The sequence below is a fragment of the Heliangelus exortis genome, chromosome 2 (assembly GCF_036169615.1).
Source record: "Heliangelus exortis chromosome 2, bHelExo1.hap1, whole genome shotgun sequence".
Taxonomy (NCBI): Eukaryota; Metazoa; Chordata; class Aves; order Apodiformes; family Trochilidae; genus Heliangelus; species Heliangelus exortis.
In genome coordinates, this window is record NC_092423.1 from 88929877 (window position 1) to 88943592 (window position 13716).

Here is a 13716-nt window from a genome sequence, read left to right on the forward strand (position 1 = left end):
ATTAAGAAGCTGGGAAAGCAAAATAGACGTAGAACAGAAGTATTTAATTTTCCAGCTTGTATGGTTTGCTCTTTAGTGGGTCTGTGTCCTCTGGGGTTTGTCTTGTTTGTTTGGATTTGGCCTTCTACAGGATCCCTTCATTCTCTGTATTAAGAACTGACGATACAAGTGTGACAGCTAGGGAGGAGCAGTGAAATTACACCTTGCTGAAGTAATTGTTCTGAGATTTACTGTGCTTATTCTTTTTGTCTGTGATACAATTGCAACTCAGTAACAGGGGAATTCAGCTTGAACCTATGTTTACAGAGCCTGTTTTGCTGTGTCATTTTGAATTTGGTAAATGGGTAATACTTGTTTAACTTATTTTGAGTTGGTTTTGCCTCCTGAATAATTAAATGCAAATCTTTGTTAATTAGCCTGATGTTATCAGGTTATATTTCAAATATATAATCTAAAATTATGGACCTATTGTGTCAGAGATCAGCAACACCAGTAAAGGAAGTTTAATATTGCTAGTGTCTCTTCCAAAAGATATATCTGACCTATTTTCATTATATTTGGTCTTAAAATCTGTCTGCTTGCTCATCCTCAAGAGAGTACTGAAGTCCTTTTGAGAACAAATCCTTCTAACATCTCCCATTTGACAAACTGAGAAAAGTATGTAGTCTTCTTTTCATAAGAAAATTGAACAAGTAGATCCTGGGGGAAAAAAAGACATAGCAGACTTTTGTTCTGCATGAGTTGCTGGCTTATTGGTTTCAACACAGCTTTTCATAGTTCCTACCTACTTCATTTGCAAATACATAGTGTCATTCCTAGGGGAAGCCATCATGTCTGGCTGCTTGAATGCCCAAAGTCAGGATGGTCCCAGCAGTTTTATTTCACATAAGTCAGAGAGTCAGTTAACTTGCACCAGTTCTGCGATAGAAACCTCACAGCCTGGCAGGATGGGTGTAAAGTGACTACAGCATCTATTCTTGCTTTAGATTAATACTTCAAAACATTCTTTTGTTTTGATTAGCTGAAGAGTAAAGGAATGGCTAACTTCTGTTTTGACTATAATCCTCCAAGTGAACATCAAGTAACTGGACACAGGATCATACTGTACCCATGCCATGGCATGGGACAAAATCAGGTAAGAGTCATCATTATAATTTTTACTATAGTTTTAATGTGAAAAAGCACGGCTGATGCATTGCAGTAGGGCTTTGAAAGTGTATTGCCACAGTGAGGTGGTCTTAGTTCTATTTTTGATTCTTGCACTGAATGTTTTTAATTTTGGTGTATCTTCAGGGCAGATTTTCTTCATTCTGAAGATGTGTCTACCCAGACTGGAGAACTCATACATAATTATGTCTTTACACAGAGCTCATTAGCAGAGGTTAATAGCACAGCAATGCAGCTATAGCACTTGTAGGCCAGTGTTTTCTCATCTTCCAGCCAGTTTTTGTCTGTCTGTGTCTCCAAAGCCCTTAATAACATTGCAAATCTCACCTAGTTCTGCCAGGGTCTGTCATTGTGCCTCTTCTTGTCTAACCACACAGGACTTTCTGGATGGAATCTTCTCATTTACTCCACTCTACAGAAATGTCCTCCTGGGCTTTTGGTCCAGAATCCTGGAGAGCAGGAATCCCCTCTTACACTTTCATTCTTGCTGTCTTGGCTTTAACTTCTGAAGCTGAGAATGCTTCCTTCTGTTTTTCTCCATGCTGACTGAAATGGTCTGCAGCAGTGGTTACTTAGGATACCCAAAAAGCTCTCTGTGTTGTGATAAAGGTGGTGTGAGGTACCATGCACCAATCTGCAAAGGCTGTTTTGAGTGTCCACCTTCTGGAACTGAGGTTTGGTGTTTGATTTGTGCCATGTACCATGTACTTGCTTATCTAGCTTGACCTCTGAGTTCTAACCCAGATTAGACTATATGTGCCTAGTGGGGAAGGGTGGAGAAATATGTAGGGCATTGTTGAGAGTAAGTACATAACCACTGATGGTTTGAGTGGCTTAACTGGTTTTGGGTTTTTTTGTTTGGGTCTTTTTTTTTGTTTGTTTGTTTGGGGTTTTTTAAAGGAAATTAATCCAAACATTCTGTTAGGAAAGAAAAAAGAAGTTTGGAAAATAATCGAAGACAAGGTAGATAAGCAGAGTTCTGTTATCTTATGAACTCTGCTTTTAAAAAACTATAAAAGCTTAAGGAGTGAAAAACAAGTCTGTATTGAGGAAAAGCCTTCTAATATGAATTGCATTTTAATTGAGAATAGGAGACCAAACAACACAGTCTAAGCACTGTGCTTCAGATCTTAAATGGTAGTGTATTTGTTTATGAAAGCAGGTTTATTGCCTTAAGTATGAGAAGTATTATTTAGTATAATGTAGTAGTTTGTGCCTGCTTTATAGCATATTTTTCCTGATGTTTCTGTCCTGGGGGCAGGGGAAGCCAGTAGGAGAATCTTGCTTCAGAAAATCTAAAGGATCTTGATACTGACAGATCTATGCCACGCATGTTAAGCCATAGCACGCCAACCCATTTTACTGCCTCAGTTCAGCTCCATGCCCAAGTTAAAGATACTTCTTTACACCTAATAATCAGATAACATAGTTAAGCCACTTTGTTATGAAGAAGAGTTGATTTCTTTTGTAGATTAAGAAGTATTTCATGTATGGGATTAAATGCTCACACACAAAAGGGATCTAGAGAATTCTTTTTCCTTGAGTTACAGATTACAGACAGAGGTTGAATCGTTTGGTGTTTCTTTGAGCAGAAATGTTTATTTAAAATTTATCCCTTCTACCAACAAAAAATAAAGGCATGGGTTAAAAGGTGAAAACGAGAACAAGTGAAAACAATTCAGAGATGGATTGTCAAGAGATTAAATTTTTACAGTTATCCTTTGTTTAGCTAGCACTAAAAGATGAACTGAATTTACTGCAAAGATACCACATCAGTGGATGTTAATGCTCTTATGTCTCTGCTGATGCTGCGAGGCATCTGAGTGGCAGTGATAGCTCTGGGATGCTCTGGGAGCTGTGCAATTCTTGCTCCCTCTGCTGGCATCCAGGCAGCCCAAGCAAGGAGAAATGAAGGAACTCCCTGACTGCAAATAAGCTGATAAAGGAAAATATAAGATAAGATAACACAAGAGAACTGCAGAGCCTGAGGATGGAAGGCCAAGTGGAGGAAATAGGCAAAACAGTATTACTGAAACAGGCCATAGGTATGGGAGGGCTGACAGGAGCCAGAGAATGGGGACCAAGGTGACAGAGGCCAGAAGATGTTTGGCACAGAGGTAGAGCAAAAAGTGAAGAGCAGGGCATGTGTGACATAGGAAGGAGTAGTGAGGAACTACAGGGAGGGAGCATTGAACTAGCAGAATCACTGGAAAACCCTTTAGTGGGAAGGGGCAGGGGGTCTGAACATGGGAGCAGAGATACAAGTTGGCATTTTAGGGCATGAGTATGGGTAACAGGTAGTAGCTGCAAGAGAGGAAATGGACAGCAATAAGAGCTGCAAGTGGAGAAACAGAGAGAGCATAAAATAAGATGTGGAAGCCCAAGTGAGATGGGAAGTGGAAGTCAGGTGGTGAAACTGATAATGACAAGGTTGGTCATCGTCTAGTTGTATCAATGCTAAGGAGAGTAAGACATTTTACAGCAGAGTATCACAGATGTTTGCTGACAATAAGAAGCCCTTAACTTCTGTTTTGTCCTTGGAAGGCAATCTGCCATCCTAATCCCAAGATCTGCCTGCTCTCCTCTGATTTGCTTTCACCACTATACTCATTACCTATACACAGCTGTAGCAGCAAACCCACATCACAAATCTTCACTCCAGTCCCCTGCCTCACACTGCATTTCACAGACAGCTCTGGTTTCTCCATTCCATGCTATTTAACATTTTCTTTTCTGTGATGTTTGGCTTTGATGACTTTCTTCCTCAAATAGTACTGCCTGCTGCACATTCACACCATCCCATGGCATAAAGGAATGAATGAAGTTTATTCTCCAGTGAACAGCTCAGTAAAGTTATTCTCCAAAAATATCTTGATAGGATTTAACATTAATAAAGGTTAACTTGGTCGGCCATATGTGTCTTACACTCCAGTACACCCACCCTCTGGCATGATATGCTAGTGGCAGGTGGCCATTTATGTAGGGGACAACTGCAAAAGCTCTTTTCATCAGAAGCAAAGCTGCAGTTAAAGTGACCTCTGAATATCTGTGTGCATGGTGCTGAGAGGAGAAAGGTCTCTGCTCTCAATTATTTATAGGTCCCAGCACCTGCCTTAGTAGGTAAAACTACTCTCAGAAAGCTGAGGTCACTCATATTTTGCTTCTATTTTTCCTTGAATCCATGGTGTAAGCGAGAGGATTCCCTTTAGTCCTTTTGAATTACTGTTGTGTAAGCAGTAAGAAAGCTAACTGTGGGTTAATCAAAATTACCATCTTCATTATAGCAAGAAGGAGGATATTGCTGAAGTGACAGAAGTTGAGTGTATATGGGAGAAATACAGAAAATATGCAAAACACAGGCTAGTCAGTGCTTGCATTTCAGACTGCTGATGTTCTGTGGAAGTGTCTGCCCCCGTAGATGAGAATAAAAGGCTTTGAAATTCAACACCAGTAAATCCCATACCTTCTTGCTGTCATGGGATGCAGTGCAGAAGGGACTTAACATCTGATGGCAAGAAGCCAAGCTGGCATGGTAAGAGGATGGGAAACCATTGAGCAGCCCACTCTGACAGTAGCCCCCCACTATTCCCATTTGCAGTAACCTTGCCACCAATTCTCTATTACAGAAAGTACCTGTCAAGTCCAAACTTAGTCCTGTGTGCAGGTGAGGAGTAGCTAGGCACAGAGAGGGATGAGAGTGTGTTTTGGGGTCTGGTGAGGTAGCTAGAATTTGTCTCTATGCCTTGTACCACAGGGCAATGATGCAGCTGAAGTGTATCCCATAGGTTGTCCAGAAGTGATAGCCACTGGGTAAAAGGTATCAAGTTTCCTAGTAGTACTTGAAGGAATCTACTGGTTCTCTGAAGGAAAGTAGTTGAGTAAGACTGATAATTAGGGAACCATGGATCAGTTTGAAACCACTTCCTTTCTGCCCACAGAACCCACTGGGCAAGGAAAAAGCACTAAAAAACACCTCAGCATTTGAGAAGGAAGAGATTTAGCTCATATATTACTGGAGCTTGATAAAGCCCAAAGTCTGAAGTACTTATTCTGTTTGAAACAATATAGGGTACAGAACTATATGATGTTCATTAAGCAGTAAGGTAGAAGTGCTTATTTGTTAATACTGCAACCCAAATCCATAATGTTTTTCAGAAATGAACAATTTTATTTGCTCGACTCCTCCAAAAATGGAATCAAGTCCTTGAGAGGCTATTCAGGAAAGAAGTCAGTAGCAAGGAGTGCTCTGACCTAGTAAGCTGCTCCATCAACTCTTGATGCATCTGCTACAATCAGCAGCTTCCAGGCTTTCACTGATACTGAATACAAATGGCTAAGAAGAGTTATTATATGTTATATAATACACTAATGAGCAAGGCTTTAAATGTGGCCTTGTAAAAGTGGCAGCTGTAAAAAAACTATCCATCCAGACACAGGCAAGCAGGAGTGAAGCTTTTTGCTTTATTCACGAGTCATAGGCTTAAAATTAATGCCAGTTCCAGCTCACTGTGGTGCCCAAAGCAGCAGGATTTCCACATTGCCAGTCAGATACTGAACCTGGGAGCTAAAGCCTGAAGGCCAGGGAATAGCCCCTGCCTACTGGGGCAGGAAAGAATAATAATTTTAAAAAAGAGAGTGATAATAGTATTGCATTTCACTGTAGCTGCTGATGATAACTGTCTGGCACAAAGCAAATGTTTTAAAGGCAGTGCAGCCCACATCATAGAAACAGTCCTAGCGTAGGTTTCAAGGGGAAAGCAGTCTCCTGGGTGTTACATCAGCAGGTACTTGAGTAGCTTTCTGGAAACACTTCCCTTTGCAGCTTGCCACAAAAGAATGATGGGGAACAGGTTGGTTCTTTGAGAGGTTCCCTTACATCACTCCCCAAAGAAAAGCCAGGGAGCTCCACAAGCTGACAGAGTGGACAGCATTGGTCTGTGCAAAGCTGTGACAGTCACCTTGGCAGAAAAATTCCTGATTGTGGTGAAAGGAGGAGCAGAGGAGATCTCATGAAACAACTCCCATCACTAGAGCTCAGAGCTCTTACACCTGGAAATGGATGACTTCCTCTTTACTTTAAAACTCATTTCCAGATTTTCTTTCGAGGTCAGTTAGCTTTGGTGGCTGCTAAAGATGTTTTTGTAATAAATTCAAGTATATACAATATTTCTGAATTGGTACAGTGCCCTCCTCAAAGCCTTACAATCTCTTTCTCCAGGGGTGAAACAAAGCAAAGGAGGATTCTTTCTCTCCACCATCCTCATATTGCTTTCCACTAATGCAGCTACACTATTCGTAAGAAGCAATTTTCTGATGTGTATAAAATTGTCTTCTGTCCTACTGAGTATAATCTAAATCATATCGAAACTTGCATTTGTGCACTATAGTAATCTAAATTATTTACAGGAGTGCTAACTACAAAGAAATCTCAAACTCTGCCATACTTTAATGAAGTCCCAAATTTGGAAAGTGTCCATGATAAATATAAAAATTTTAAGGAAGTCTTCAGCTCTAATTGCTATAAAAGCCAAGATGTTTCAGAGCATGCTCAGAACACCTCTGTAGGATATTGCACAGCAAATAAAGCCAATAAACTGATTTTATATTAAAGTTCTCATCATGTTCAAAAGCAGTTGTAGATGATTTGCTTAAAATAATATCTTAAAATGTTGTACAATATCATCATGAATTCTGAGTACTTTGTAACTGGAAATGAACCTTGACCAAAGGGCATTTGAACCTTGCAGTAAGCATCTCCTTAATGAAATGTAACATTGTTTTGTGACAACTGAAGTAAGAAGGCATAATGTCAGGCTATGAACTAGTTTCCATCCTATTTTTAAGGATGATCTAGAATGTGAAAGTAGAATATTACTGTCAAAATGTGTAAGTTCTTTAATGCTGAAGTGTCTGCTTTCCAGGGCATTTATTCAGCATACATACATTTTTAAGTGCTACCAAAGTGAAACATTGCTGTGGTGAGAATGATTTTCTGTAAAACAGTAAGCAAATGGTAGCAGTTAAGGATCCTTGGATATTTTTGGCAGAATTTCTCTCCACAATAGCAACTTTAATATGCGAACTTAATTATAGTATCTTTAGTATATCCTCCTTATAAGTGCTTTCTTGTGTACATATGAAATCATTACTTTTCTGTGTTATTTCTCTTGGATTTGTAGTTTTTTGAGTACACATCCCATAATGAAATACGTTACAACACGCGGCAGCCAGAAGTCTGTGCAGCAGTTGATTCAGGAACTGACTACTTGACAATGCACTTGTGTCAAGAAAATGTCCACAGGATTCCAGAAAACCAGAAATTTATTCTCAGAGAGGTAGGTGTGCCTGGTTGGTTTTGGGTTTGGTTTTTTTGGGGGGAAGGAGGGAGAATTGCTGGGAGAGTTTGTGTAGGAGGAGAACTTTTGTTTGTTGTTTTTGGGTTTTTTTTTCTTGTCTTTCTGGCCACACATCATGCAGGCCACAATATCAGCATAAATCTCTGGTAGAAATATGTTACCCTGGGTTTCAGTGTCTGATTTTGGCAGAGGGTAGCAGCAGTACATGGGTAGAGTACAGCAGCCTAAAAAACAGGAAGACAGGAGGAAGGAAAGCACCCTTCTTAACCTCAAAGGAGCCGAAAAGGTTGTCAGAGCTCTCTCTCTGCCCCGTTCACATCTAGAGCTTTCCATGTACTGCTCAGTTCTTGCTCACATACTGCCCTTTCCATCTTCTCCCAAGAACTGAAGTGTCTTCATACCCTTTCCTTAGCCATTCTTGTGGCTGGCCTCCTTTTGCTGTCTTTTTCATTCCCTGATTTTATACCACCATGTATCCCTGCTGCTTCACAAACCACCATTACTCCATAGTCTTCTGTGCTTCCAAGCATCTGCTGCTGCTTCTCTGCAAAACCATCTTTCTTGACCTTCCCTGTTAGCACCAGCAGTGCTTCCTGAGGTTTTCTGCAATGTAATGTGCAGCTGTGTAATTCAGTGCACCATGATCAGCTCCCCAGCAGAAAAAAGACCTGGGGGTATTGCTGGCTGAATATGAGCCAGCAGTGTGCCCAGGTGGCCAAGAGCATCCTGGCTTGTATGAGAAATAGTGTGGCCAGCAGGTGTAGGAAAGTGACTGTCTACCTGTACTCATCAGTGGTGGTGCCACACCTTGAGTACTGCTTTCAGTTTTGGGCCCCTCACTGCAAAAAGGAATTCTGTGTGTCCAGAGAAGGACAACAAAATTGGTGAAGGGTCTAGAGCACAAGTCTTAGGAGGAGAGGCTGAGGGAACTGGGATTGTTTAGTCTGAAGAAGAGGGGGCTGATGGTAGATAGACCTCACTGCTATCTACAACTACCTGAGAGGAGGTTGTAGGCATGTGGGGGTCAGTCTCCTTTCCTTAGTAACAAGCAACAGGACAAGAGGAAATAGCTTCAAGTTGTGCCAAGGAAGGTTTAGATTGGATATTAGGGTTGTCAGGCACTGGAACAGGCTGCCCAGGGAAGTGGTTGAGTCTTTATTATCCCTAGAGATATTTAAAAGAAAGATATGTAGATTAGGTGCTCAGGAACACGGTTTAGTTGTGGACTTGGCAGTGTGCTAGGTTAACAGTTGGACTTGGTGATCATAAAGGTCTTTATCAATCAAAATGATTCTGTGATCAAAAAATACCCCCTGCCCTACTCCCACCCCTACACAGGACACACATTACTGGCTGTGGGGTTTCAGCAAATTTGTACCTTTCTTCTTTAAACTTAGTGCCTGCTGCCAGAGGGAGGAAATACCAAGAAGTGTGAAGTATATTAATAAACACAGCATGTGATCTTAGAAAATCTTGTGTTTAGTAGTTTTTAATCTCTGAAGGAGTTCCTGGGTGCCCGAGAGAAAATAAATTTGATGAAAAATGATGGCCTTGGTCAGGTTCTGGAGCGTTATTATTTGGCTAACAGAAAAGGTCACATAATATATCAAAATGGTATATTTACATAATGTGTCTGCATAATGCATCTAAATTTTGCTGGCTTCACCACTGACAAATTTCATGCTTGGATATTACCACCAGTCATAGGTAGCAGAGTAAATTCTAAAGAAAAAGAAATTAAAACTACTGTCCATTCACTAAATCTAATTCAGACTGAAGCTCAGAGCATTGTTACTGAGTAACAAAATATTAAAAATGCTGACTTTATAAATGACATTTTAGTCTTAATGCTGACTTTTAACGAAATTTTTCAAGGTCATACACATTAATCCCTATGATGGCATACACTAAATTAGCCTCAGTCACTTCAGGAAATAGTTGAGGAAACACAGTTTTGGAATACGTCTGTTTCCACTGCTGTTTTAATAAAACTGTTAAGTTTTAAAATAATTCCTAAGATTTCAGATACTAAATCCTCTTTCTTTACCATGATCAGTTTGTATCTGCATGTGATTTGAATGTACTGCTTTGCTACAGTTCCTCTTTTCTATGGCAATAAATCAAAATCTCTAGTCCCCACCATTCAAGGCAAACGATGAGTGAGGTGTCAGTATTGCATTTCTCTTGCTCTGTGTGGAGAGGTTTCAGACACTGGAAAAGCTGTGCCTATGGACGTAGAATAGTCAGAGATTAGAACAGGCTTCCCAGCCGCCTGACAAGAATGAAGTCCTTCTAAGTCACTGAGTCGAAAATAAGTTGAGGTGGTTATCAATTAGCCCACTCAAAAATTTGAACTCCCAGGCTGGAAAGAATCATAGAATCATAGAATTGGCTGGGTTTGAAGGGACCTCAGAGATCATCAAGTCCAACCCTTGATCCACTACCGCTGCAGTTACCAGACCATGGCACTGAGTGCCACATCCAGTCTCTTTTTAAATATCTCCAGGGACGGAGAATCCACCACTTCCCTGGGCAGCCCATTCCAATGCTTGATCACCCTCTCAGTAAAGAAATTCTTTTTCATGTCCAACCTAAACCTCCCCCGGCACAACTTGAGACCGTGCCCTCTTGTCTTGCTGAGGGTTGCCTGGGAAAAGAGACCAACCCCCCCCTGGCTACCCCCTCCTTTCAGGGAGTTGTAGAGAGTGATGAGGTCTCCTCTGAGCCTCCTCTTCTCCAGGCTGAACAGCCCCAGCTCCCTCAGCCTCTCCTCACAGGATCTGTGCTCGAGTCCCTTCACCAGCCCAGTTGCCCTCCTTTGGACCTGCTCCAGGACCTCGATCTCCTTCCTGAGCTGAGGGGCCCAGAACTGGACACAGGACTCGAGGTGTGGCCTCACCAGCGCTGAGTCATTCAGGAGGAGGGTCATTCAGGAGTAGTTTGTCAGTGAGCCCATGAGCAAGGCACTGCTGGGCATCAGGGGCTGTGGCTCCAGGCACAGTTTGTGCAACATTGCTGCCAAGACTTTCAAAGTCAGAGTCATGCTCAGAAAGAAGATGTTGGGGTTCTCTTGAGGCCGTCAGAGGCTTTGAAAATGGTTACATGTGGGAATGTCCCCTGGGAAGGAAAGGTCTCTGAGGAGAGCACTTCTCCACAGCTGGACACCCCACCTTTCTGCAGCTCCCCATCCTACTTGACAGCGTTCCCGGATTGGAGCGAGCAACGTGAACTGGAAAGAAAATGTTCCTGGAGGCTTCTGTAATAGGAAGGTTGCGGCCTCAATGTCCTCCAGGGAATCTGGTTGTGGAGGCCTGTCTGACCTTACACCTCTGAGGCATCGGCGCTGCCCTCCAGCAAAGCAACCTAATTCCACACACATCTGCAGGCAAGAGAAAGGCTTAGATTATTTTCCCCTTTCCACTAAAAATATTCCCTGTGAAGAAAGGGGAGTATTATTTTTTTAGAGATACATCGAACATCTGCACTTAGCTAACAACATTTACATTTTACATGCAGGAAGGTGGTGAATTTGAGTAATGCCTGTACTTGGCTTTGGTTTTCTCTCTCTGGTATTCTGGTGCAGTAACAAAAGGCAACGAAAGTGAATGAATTTAGCACATCCTTCACAGGCATGAATCACTCTAAAGCAACACTACTGTATGTTTAAAAGCAGGGTCTTTTGATAAAGTTTCAGAGACCTCCAAGCTAGGCACTTTGACTTCACTGAATCGCCCCAAGAGAAGATGTGTGTGATATTTATTTCTTAAAAGTGTCTCCTGATATTTTTAAAACACAGTGATATGCCTGTAATTTTTAAGGCCTTAAAAGCAAAAATTATTTCTGTCTTTTGTAGGACGGTACTTTGTTGCATCTACAGACCCAGAAATGTGTACAAGCAGAATCAAATGCTTACAGTGGTAACCCAGCACCATTATTACGACCGTGTACCAACTCGGACTACCAAAAATGGTTCTTCAAAGAAAGAAGTTGATCCACGTCTCATCTAGGATATAGGTGAAGAAGAAAATGTTCTCTTTCTAGTCAAAGAATCATATAAGTGATATATTTTTGTATGGAAAGGACTGTAAGTAGATTACAACCCTTGGATTTTGTTTTCTGGAGCGTTAAAAAGCACTAAACATTCTGAGCTACATAAAGTAAGTGCCGTGGTTATCACACCACAGAGTCTGCTCCTCTTTTCTCTTTATTTGGCAGCTATGTGACTTCTTCTGGAGTGTCTTGGGCTTTTTCCACAGGTTACAATGTAATTTTTTCATCTACGGTGTGAAAATAAGGCAGCCGAAATAATTGCACTAATGTTATCTGCCAGTAACTTAAAATTTTTATTTTTCTACTAAAACATTCTGCATTTGTGCCTTTTAGCAGATAGTAGCTATTAATTGTTCTTGTCTCATAAATACCAAGAAGGTAAGTGTAGGCCAGATTCTGCCCTAAGTGACTCCCACATAAACCTCACTGATGACAGTGTGGATTTGCACATGGAGGCAGAGCAGGTCTGCACGTTTTTGCACAAATAACAATCTAGATGGATACAGATTGCACATGCTTCTCAATACTATACGTTGAATCTTGTGACAATTTTAGATGCTCCTGGCACTTGATGAGTTTCTGATCATGCTATAAAGTCTGGTTTTAGAGTCAAATGAGGATTTTTCTCATCTCCTAAAAAATTAAGGCATCAATTTGTAAAGGTGATGCTCTGGAAAAAGCTATGTAGATTCATATGGATCTAGCTATGCGGCTGTGTCCCAGACTGCACAATTAACTTTAACATCATGTGAATTTTCAACATGCATAAAACTTGCAAAATCAGACCTAGCAATCATTCTTCTGACAAATTTCAAAATTAGAGTTAGAGAAAATGAATCTAAAATGTTACCTTTCATGAAATTTTAAACGTTTAAATGATTCATATAAAAATGAGTGTATAAAGAAAAAGAGTTTTTCAACTACTAGGATGTGCAGCTGATATTAATACAAAAAGAATTATCTTTCAGATTTAACAGTTTTGTCTGGGAATTCCTTTTCTGGTAACTTGTTCATGTCAGCACATATAGTCCTATTGAAAACATGGAGTTTAATCTCTACCAGTACAAGATGTTTTCTGCTCTGGTGTTTGGGATCTGTTTTACCAGTCAGACAAGTAGTGTGTATAGCTATGTATTTGGTCATTGACCATTATCATTACAATGTTGATTAAAATGGTTTCAACTCATTTTCAATGGTTTCAACTCAGAAGTTTTTCTGTATCAGCTGGATTTATGCTTATGCGTAGAAGCATGAAGATTTCAACCTTTTTTCCCCCAGAAGGCTTGGAATCTGTTTCATTTAGTTTAGGATTTCTATCACTATTTGCCTCTGTTTGTGTTTTCTATAAAGGGTGTACAGCCCTTTATTTGATTTCTCATAGGCTCATGTCATTTTGGTGTATAATTTATATGATTAGGATGTGGGGGGGTGGTTTCTGCCTGTAGGAGTTGCATATGTAGGTTCATCCAAGGTCTTCCTAAACCCATGTAGATGGAAAGTTTTTGCCAGCACCTTTATAAAGTTTTGTCTCTGGGGGCTGGACTGATGGAATTCATGTTAGAGTTAATAAAATATTTTGTGATTCAGTAGAGTGGGAACTGTCTTTGCAGCTATGAGATTTTTTTTTTTTTATAGTCACTAGTTCTCTTCTGATCATTTAGCTGTTTTCTTAGGCTTTGATCCCTGCAGCACCTTGGAGAAGACAGCTTTATTTTATGGTCTCTCAGGTTTTCTTTCCTGAACTCAGAAATGCTTCTGTTCACTTGCTAGCAGAGCAGCAGTGGTGTGCACTTTGTGGAGCCACAAATCAAATCTGGGTGGCTGTGTGAGAGAACTGTGACAGCTCCAGCACCACTGCAAGGTTTTTCTGTTCATTTCTGCTTTGCCTGTATGAGTGTTGATTGAATTACCTTAGTAGGTTAATGAGAGCCCAGCTGTTACAATCACAGGCAAAACTGGCATTGACCTCCATGGTCAATGAAGTTTTCTTAGTATCTCAGCTTCATCACCAGGTGATGGGATACAGGTGAAACTTAGTAATTGGAAATTACTTTCCATGTCTTCCCACTCTACACCTGTTTAGAGGGAAGCATTGATGTTTTGGGCTTCTAGTTACGTGCAGCTGAGCTGTTTTTTCTTAGCA

General features: G+C 40.8%; 1 protein-coding gene across 1 annotated transcript in view; it reads left to right on the plus strand.

The window, feature by feature from the left end:
* The window catches only part of GALNT12 (polypeptide N-acetylgalactosaminyltransferase 12), a 51850-nt gene extending 38688 nt beyond the window's left edge, over positions 1-13162 (plus strand). The window contains exons 8-10 of the mRNA XM_071736904.1: positions 1022-1135; positions 7347-7502; positions 11377-13162. Coding sequence (XP_071593005.1) covers positions 1022-1135; positions 7347-7502; positions 11377-11514 — 408 coding nt within the window. The 3' untranslated portion in view covers positions 11515-13162. The remainder of the gene's footprint in view (positions 1-1021; positions 1136-7346; positions 7503-11376) is intronic.
* Positions 13163-13716: the final 554 nt, after the last annotated feature.